This window comes from Acanthisitta chloris, unplaced genomic scaffold, assembly GCF_000695815.1.
Source record: "Acanthisitta chloris isolate BGI_N310 unplaced genomic scaffold, ASM69581v1 scaffold4794, whole genome shotgun sequence".
Lineage (NCBI taxonomy): Eukaryota > Metazoa > Chordata > Aves > Passeriformes > Acanthisittidae > Acanthisitta > Acanthisitta chloris.
The window spans coordinates 63768-72883 of NW_008670882.1; the positions used below are offsets into that span (position 1 = coordinate 63768).

General features: G+C 44.7%; 1 protein-coding gene across 1 annotated transcript in view; it reads left to right on the plus strand.

Moving 5' to 3' along the window:
• ELP3 (elongator acetyltransferase complex subunit 3) overlaps positions 1–9116 on the plus strand; it is a gene marked incomplete at both ends in the record, with an annotated part of 72519 nt that overhangs the window by 62497 nt on the left and 906 nt on the right. Inside the window, 2 exons of the mRNA XM_009073862.1 lie at positions 687–752; positions 6766–6993. Coding sequence (XP_009072110.1) covers positions 687–752; positions 6766–6993 — 294 coding nt within the window. The remainder of the gene's footprint in view (positions 1–686; positions 753–6765; positions 6994–9116) is intronic.

Consider the following 9116-nt stretch of genomic DNA (forward strand, 5'->3'; position numbering starts at 1 on the left):
ACATGAATGAGTGCCAAAGTACTCAAATTTCAATGGTTTTGCTGAAAAACACAGAAGTTTATGCAAGTTATAACCCATCTCTCAAGCACTGAGACCTGGACCCTCATTTCCTCTCCGTGTGTGTTCTGTGGGGGGAAGTTTTGGCTCTGTTCTCTCCAGCATTCGTCCAAAGCCTCAGTGCTGCTCTGTGGGTATCAGATCAGCATTAGCTTTGCTTTTTGCTGTTTGGGAGAACTTCTGCAACAGTTCTCACTTAAAAGCAAGAAAAATGTTACTGAGATTAATAAACTGATTATTTAAGATTTCTCTGGTGCCTTGGCATAGATTTTGTCAATGTTATCAGTGTTATCAATGGATTATGCCAAAGTCTTTTTCCCTGTGTTATTTTTTCAGGGATATTGACTTTGCCTCCAGACCTGCTGTTTGTGCATCAAAGGTTTTCTTTCCTCATGAGCCATAATGGTCACTTAGTGAATTGATTTTTGCCAGCATGGCTTTCCATTTAGCACTGAGACCTCTCTCAGAGGTAGATCAGGGATGGATTGGTGAACATTTTCATTTTGGATGCTGTCCGTTTGAAATTCATCCCTGCAACTATTTCAGGGTAGCTTTGAACTCAATACTTGTCTGGAAATCTCTGTGCTCAGAGCTTCATGTTTTTCTCCTGTGTGTTTTCTTTTCCCTAGTGCCGTGATGTAAGGACAAGAGAGGTTGGAATTCAAGAAATTCACCACAAAGTGAGACCATATCAGGTAAGAATTTGCCTTTTTGTTCTCAGAGCTTGTTTCAGACACGATTTATCACATGTGTTTGGTGTGGAGGCATTGGGACCCATTTGTTGTACATCCAATCCTGTGCTTTGCCTTTGTAGCTGGATCCAATTTTCTATTTATTTTTGCAGCAGCTTTGGATGTCTTTCGTTTGAGCACAGTCAGATATGGAAATTTATGGACCACTGTGTTCAATAAACGAACTACAGCCAATTTGCACTGCCTTTCCTTTGGTCCCTCCTTTGCCTTCCCTTTGCTCCCACCCCATTACAAATTTGGGATTACAAAATACCAGTAACACCATGTGTATGTGCTGAACAGGAAGGAATGTTTAGCAAGATGAGTTCAAGCCTTTTTTTGGGGTGAATTTGCATGTTTCTATAGGTGAACAGTGTGTGTATAAATACACTTCTGCACGTGTGTGTGTATATCTGTATGTGAGCAGATCCATTTAGGACAGGGCACAGTTGTGGTTTTACTTCCTAAAATCCTAAAATAGACCACAAAAAGATTGCTGTTCTTGTGCTATGGAAAGGAAACGTTCACTCCTGAACTTCAAGCATCCAGTTTAGGGAATCATAGAATCATGGGTTGGGTTGGAAGGGACCATGAAGATCATCTAATAAAGAGTGTCTAAACCAATGCTCCAGTTCACTCTAGTCACAAGGAGGGATCAGTCCTTCCAGATGGGGAAGTCCATGGCACCTAAGGAAATGAGTTTTCTAAGATCACACAGGCCCTGATCTTGATATACGTGTGTGCTGTGGGTAATAAATCATACCCTGGAAATACTCCCTTCCTGTTCCTTTGCTGACATTAAGGAGGGACTGAAAAGATTCTGGAGTTTGTCCAGCATATATATTGCCTTTACTTTCAAACAGGAATTCTTTGTGGCAGGCAGAAAATGCTGCTACAAAGCTGGATCAGAATGGCACTTCCATGCCTCTCTCCTCTTCCGTGCAATGGCATATACCCAGTGCCTAAATGTCAGCCACTAAACTGGGGTTGGGATGTGTCAACACAGAGATATTCCTTACACAAGTCCTCTCAGTTTAGCTTTGGAAGCTCCACTGATTCTTTAGCCTTCCAGAGGACTCTGAGTTTGGTGCCGAAAGTTTAGGAGAGGATATTCTCAGAGTTTAGCAGCTGAAAGTCATTGTCACTGTGCAAATCAGAGATTCTGAGGAGCCATATCCTGGTTTTCTCCAGTGTTACATGAATTCAGAGAGTGCAGTACTCCTCATCTTGTACAACTGGATATAACAAACAGAAAGATATAACAATCTCCCCCCAAATTATCCTGCTCTTCTCAGATTTCTGCAGGAACTGAGGCTGTACATGCTGGTTTGCACACAGGCCAAGCAGCCTTTGTGCTCCCCTCCTCATCTGTGGTCATCTCACGGTACACCCTCCCAAGATGTCTGTTGTCAGCAGTGCTAATCTAATTTAAATTGTAAATTTTGGGGGGGAGTAGTTAGCAAATAGCTTATCACAGGGTTTTCAAAGCAAGGTTCTGTTGAAAATTCCCTTTGTTAAACTCATCTGTCTGAGTGGCAGGAGGATGTCATTATGTAGTCGTAGCAAAATTGATCATGACAGCCAGCAAGAGAAATATTCTGAAGATGGAGCAGTGTTTCATGTGCTTTAGACTGATGACAAGGTATGATGTTTGTCTGGGTTTCATGAGTAAACAACACATCCCTTCGATAAGAGAGGCTATCATGTCACATCTCCAGGAAATTAATCACTTGCTCTAATTAGTTATACTTTATGCAGCTTCTTTCTGGGAGGGAGCAGTGGGCTCTGTGTATTTCTGTGACGGTGATGGTGTGTCTGCTTTTAAAAGTGTGGGTTTTTTTAAAAAAACAATTGGAAGTAGTTTACTTGCTGGTTATTTACAGAGCTGTCTCTAAGCTTCCTTGTCAATTAGTAGCAGAGGAAGGTATTTATTTGCTTGCTCTCAGAGTGGTTAAGGCTGCAGAGTGCTACGTAATAGCCTGAAAAATGCTCTGGTGAATTGTTGCTGTAAAGAGACGTTGGAGTGACAGGTTTTTGAGGGGCAATGACAGCTTTGTTAAAGATATGAACCTACATTAGTGTTAAAGCAGAAGGAGTAAGGCATTAAGGCTGCTGTTCCTGCCATGTGGGGGGTTTTGTACCAAGGTAATGATTCAATAGAGAGCCTTAGGAGGAATGAAGCAGATTTTTAAGCTGAGAGTAGCTGGTTTAGGTTAACAGTGTGATCTGCAGCTGGGTTTTCCCTTTGTCAAAATAAGCTAAAAACATACTGTGCCAGACATTTAATAGGATTTCACAGTGACCCACCCTGGTGAGAGTTATTCTTAGCCAGGGGTGGTGTACGGATGAGACTGTCCTTTAAGTGTTCCAGGCCAGGTTGGATGGGGCTTGGAGCAACCTGGGCTAGTGGAAAGTGTCCCTGCTCATGGCAGGGGATGGGACTGGATGAGCTTTAAGTTCCTTTTGAACCCAAACCATTCTGGGATTCTTTGGCTGTCATTGGGGACTGCAGTGTCCTCCTGCATGTGGTTATGCACCAACCAGGAGGTGATTCATGGTGGCTTTTGCCAGATTTGTACCAGTATCCCAGAAGGAAAAGGTTTTGAATGTCTCATGAATCCCTGAAAACGCTTTGAGGGGATTTATGTATCTTATGACCCTCTGTGCCCTGGGAAGTGTGAAGAGCAAAACCCTCAAGCAGATCAGCTTATCCGAGATGTGCTTAGAAGATGCCACAATATAAAGGCTCCTGTTGTTCTGCTTCATCTCTGTCTGCAAGTGGCTTTTGGACTGGATGTGGGCATAACATGGCATCTAGTTGTGGAGTCATGGAATCACAGAATAGTTTGGGTGGAAAGGGACATTAAAAGTCATCCAGTCCCATCCCCTGCCCTTGGCAGGGACACCTTCCACCAGCCCAGGTTGCTCCAAGCCCCATCCAGGCATGGAGCAGCCAAAGCTGCTCTAGGCAACCTGTGCCAATGCCTCACCACCCTCACAGGGAAGTCACTGCTGGAGGACAAGCAATGGAACCATATTTTCTATTTGTTTCATTTGTCCTCACGAGAAACTAGGGCTTCTCCCACTGTGCCATTTGGAACTCTTAGTGTAGCAGTGCTTAATAATATTTTAAGTCAAATTTTAAGCCTTTACCCTAACTGCTTTTCCCCATAGGAAACTAACAGCAGTGTGTGGGTATTTTAAAAATCTCATTCTATGGTATTTTCCTGTCCATTTCCATTTACTAGTGGTGTTGCACACTTAGATCTGGATCAGTGTGTGTCAGCTGTCCTAACACACAAGCTGGAGTGGAGTTGTGCTCCTGGAGAACTTGACACATCAGCAGACATCTGTGAGCTCATTTCAGGATTTCAGTGTTGAAATGAGCCTTGCTGTAGTCAGGACAGGATTTAATTGTGAGCTGTGTTCAGCCAGGCTTTGACATGAAGGAGAGCAGGCAGGAGACAGAATCCCACATAGCTTTTCTGTAAACAAATCTTTAATTCATGGACTTGGGGGTATTAGAGGATTTCCAGAAAAAACACTGAGGTCCTTTGCTTTAGTTTGGAGTAGTAATGGGAAATACTGGCAAGGTATAAAATCATAATTTTTAGGTTGGGAAAGATCTTTATGGTCAAGTCCAACCATTCCCCAGCATTGCCAAGGCCACCAATGACCACGTCCCCAAGTGCCACATCCACACGGCTGTTAAATCCCTCCAGGGATGGTGACTCCACGACTGTGCTGGGCAGCCTGTGATTTCCAGGAAGGAATTGTTCCCAATATACAAGCTGAACCTCTCCTGGCACAGTTTGAGGCCATTTCGTCTTGTCCTGCCCCTTGTTCCCTGGGAGCAGAGCCTGACCCCACCTGGCTGCACCTCCTGTCAGGGAGTTGCAGAGAGCAGAAGGTTCCCCTGAGCCTCCTTTTCTCCAGACTGAGCCCCCACAGCTCCCTCAGCCCCTCCTGCTGCTCCAGCCCCTTCCCCAGCTCCATTCCCTTCCCTGGACATGCTCCAGCCCCTCAGTGTCTCTGCCCAGAAGTGCTCTCAGGACTGGAGGTGCCTCAGCAGTGCCAGCACAGGGACAGGCACTGCCCTGGGGCTGTGCCCACACCAGAGCTGCTGCAAGCCAGGTGCCATTGGCCTCTTGCACACCTGGGCACACCTGGGCACCCCTATACATACAGATCAGTCCTGTAGCATATGAGCAGGATGTGAATGTTAGGAACACCAGTGCAGTGCTGGTGTACAGAGCAGTCACTGACAGCATTCACATCTGAATTCCTTAAATTTCAGGAGTCAAACTGACAGCAGGTTTACCTGTGTGATGGGCTGAGCTCAGATCAGCAGTGTGTGCTTGTGAAGCAAATCCTCTGACTGCTCCCCACTTTGAAAGCATCAGGAAGCCCAGAAACCTGATTCCTTTCAGATTGAAAGGAAATTGGAACCCTTTTTTTTACCCCTTTCTGCTCTCTTATCCACCACATTTTATAGCTTAGTTCTAACCATGGTGTTTATTATATTCTCTAGAATGAGCCAACTCTCACTTCAGTTTTCCCTTCCACTTGTGATCTTTCAGAGCTTCTTTTGTCCACATAGTTACCAGAAATTGGATTTGAGGCAAATCATACGTTGTCACTGGTCAGTTCTCAGGGTACTTGTCTGGATGTTTTGGTGTCTTCAGTACTGTCTAAAAGACCTGTGCTGATTCAATAAACTGCAGGGAATGCAGTGCTCACTCAGCACTCCTGGTGCACTGCACAGGTTGCTTATGTGGGGACATCTAGTGCATTGCTGGGAAAATCTAATGGATAATCACTGAGGAAGTTGAGTGGTGCTTAGAAGACCCATGTTCTGCAGATATCTCAAGCCATTTCTTTTCCAAAGCAGTAGAGACATGGAACTAAGTGCAGCTTTGGTGAAGGCAGATGCAAAACTCCCCATTCTACATTGGCTCATTTCTGACTGGAGCTGAATCTCAATGAGGGCAATTCCCTAAGGCAGAGGCAGGAGCTGCTGCCCCCATTGATTTGGCAGTGATTGTGGAACTTGACTAACTCAAGAAACAGAGGGTTTAGGTTTCTGCCTCACAGACAAGTAAGGACCCTTGTCCCCTCATGAGACCCACTTGCAGTGCTGCCTCCAGCTCTGAAGCTTCAACAGCAGAAGGACATGGAGTCCAGAGTCCAGAGGAGGCCGTGGAGATGCTCCAAGGGCTGGAGCAGCTGTGCTATGGATCCAGGTTGGGAGAGCTGGGGGTGTTCAGTCTGGAGAAGAGAAGCTCCAGGGACAATTTAGAGCCCCTTCCGGTGCCTCAAGGGGCTCCAAGAGAGCTGCAGAGGGACTTGGGACAAGGGATGGAGGGACAGGACACAGGGAATGGCTTCCCACTGCCAGAGGGCAGTGATGGATGGGATGTTGGGCAGGAATTCCTGGCTGTGAGGGTGGTGAGTCACTGGCACAGGTTGTCCAGAGGAGCTGTGGCTACCCCATCCCTGGGAGTGTTCCAGGCCAGGTTGGATGGGGCTTGAAGCAACCTGGGCTGGTGGGAGGTGTCCCTGCCCATGGCAGGGGGTAGAACACATTGAGCTTTAAGCTCCTTTCCCACCCAAACCAGTGTGGAGTTCTATGATTCCATGACACAAGTAACCATGTGTGTTCCCAGCCCTTCTTGGAAGCTTGGAGTCAGGGATGGGAGACCAGTTCTGTCCCATTGGCAAACACATTTCATTACAGTAGCCACATGTTCTCTCTTTAATATGTCTGCAGTAACAGCAATCCTTACCCAGTGCTGCTAAAATCCATCTAGGATTAAATTGACCCTTAAGAAAGCACTTTATGTTTTCCCTGAATCATAATAGTTTATGGATCCATGAAATTGGTTTTGGTCTGTTCAACATGTTGGTTAAGTATTTTTAAAGAAGTTTTCCTTTTTTTTCCTCTTTGTCTTCGTCATCTCTTCTTCTCTCTGACCAGGTTGAATTAATCAGAAGAGATTACGTGGCTAATGGTGGCTGGGAGACCTTCCTGTCCTATGAGGATCCAGAGCAGGATATCCTGGTTGGCCTTCTCCGCCTGCGGAAGTGTTCGGAGGAGTCCTTCAGGCCTGAGCTGAAGGGAGGAGTTTCCATAGTCCGGGAATTGCACGTCTATGGGAGTGTGGTCCCCGTGAGCAGTCGAGATCCTTCCAAATTTCAGCACCAGGTACTCCAAGCCTCCTTTGTTTTTCATCTGCGCCTTTCTTGCAGCCTCCTACCTCTCCCCAATAATAGTCATTGGAGAATTGTAATAATAATAATTGGAGAATGATTTTATTAAATATCTGATATTGAACAAATAATAATGTCTGATATTAAAGATAACTAACATTAATATCTGATATTAAATAAATACTGCATGGAGACCTTGCAACCTTCCAGGATCTGAAGGGGCTCCAGGGAAGCTGGAGAGGGACTCTTGGTTAGGAACTGTAGTGACAGGACAAGGAGCAATGGGTATAGATTGAAAGAGGGAAATTTACATCAGATACTAGGAAGAAGTTTTTTTCCTGTGAGGGTGGTGAGACACTGGCACAGGTTGCTCAGGGAGGCTGTGGCTGCCCCAACCCTGGCAGTGTTCAAAGCCAGGTTGGATGGGGCTTGGAGCAACATGGTCTGGTGGAAGGTGTTCCTGTCCAGGGCAGGGGATGGGATGAGGTGATCTCTGAGGTCTGTTCCAAGCCCTTAACATACTATGGTTCTATAATATTCACTCAGTTGATCTGAATTATAGTCATCTGCAATAGAAACAGGATTGAATTTGAATGTCTTCTTACATTTCACCTTCTGAAATGATTCTGCTTCAGAGGTTTTGCCAGTGGGATCATGTTTCAGCAATTGCAGCTGCTCTGAGATTTAAAAACAAGCATGTCTGGGTGCCATCAGTGGTGCCTTATGCCCATCAGTGGTTCTTGATGCCCACACAGCACCAGCTCATGTATACTGGTGCTAATTTGACATCCATTGTGTCTTTTTATTTGCTTCTCAAATGAATTCTTGTTCAATAGCTGAATTTCACTTCTGAAACCCACAATAATTACATATGGGAAGGTGAGATTTTATTTGGTTTCACACAGTTTTCTTTCAGAGGAACATGTATTGAATAGATTCTTCCTACCAAAACAGAAGAAATCCTGTTTTCTGGTCTAAGTACCTGGAGAGGTTGTGGTCTCTTCATCCCTGGAAGTGTTCCAGGCCAGGTTGGATGGAGCTTGGAGCAACCTGAGCTAGTGGAAGGTGTCCCTACCCATAGCAAAGGGTGGAATGAGATGAGCTTTAAGGTCCTTTCCAACCCAAACCATCCTGTGATTCAATGAGTGATTTGGTGACACTCACAAGTAAAGTCTCTTAGTTGAGTCAGACATGTTTTTGCTTCAGAGACCATTTGATAGGTACCTTAAAGCATGGGAAGAAAGGGGTGGAAAGCTGTTTCTCATTCCTTGCAGTGACTTGTGTGAAAATGGCACATTATCCTTCTGCTGCACGGAACATGCTGTGGCTTGTGGTGAGCGAAAATATGAATTACATTTTGCCCTGGTAGGATTGGAACCTTTAGACTGAGCTTTTCAAAAAGCAATCAGTTTGTCTTCCTTGCCATAAGTGCTTAGGGCTGATGTTTTAAATTAACTTCCTTGTACTTATTAATCTTTGCCTGAGTATATGCATTAAGATGTGGTTTTGCTCGATGCCAATGATGTGTGACCACAAGGCAGTGGCTGGAGGAAATACTCAAAAGAGAAGTGGATATTTCCACTGCAGAATCATTAATGCTTAAAAATGTAAGAAGAAAAAAAGTGGTTGTCCTAAATATTTGAAAAAAATTAAAACAAAATAAAAGGAAAATCAAGAGAATCAATTGAAAGTAGCCAAGTGCAAAGATTAAAATAGCTGCAAATTGAAATTTCATGGCAGATGACGCACTCGTGTTCACTCGGAGTAGTCAGTGTTCAGGAGGTTAAGCAGAGAGTGTTCTTCACAGTCATGGGGGCAATTTCTGATTAGAAGGACATTTGAGAATGAAGAGATCTGTGTGTTCCTTGAAAAGCCTCTAAGTGTTCAGTGGTTTTTCAGAATGAAATCCCATCTGCTTCAGTGTCGCCACAGCCTCATTCTGTATGTCTTGTCAGGAAAACAGATGAGCCAAGTGCCCACTGTCATTCCTGCAGCCTGATGCTTGGGAGTGAATTAACCCGATCAATTATTCCCAGATATATAGGACAACGAAGTTGTTAAATAGAGTGGAAAGGCTTTTCCCTTATTTTGAAGCATTATTGTGATTCCAGGAGCATT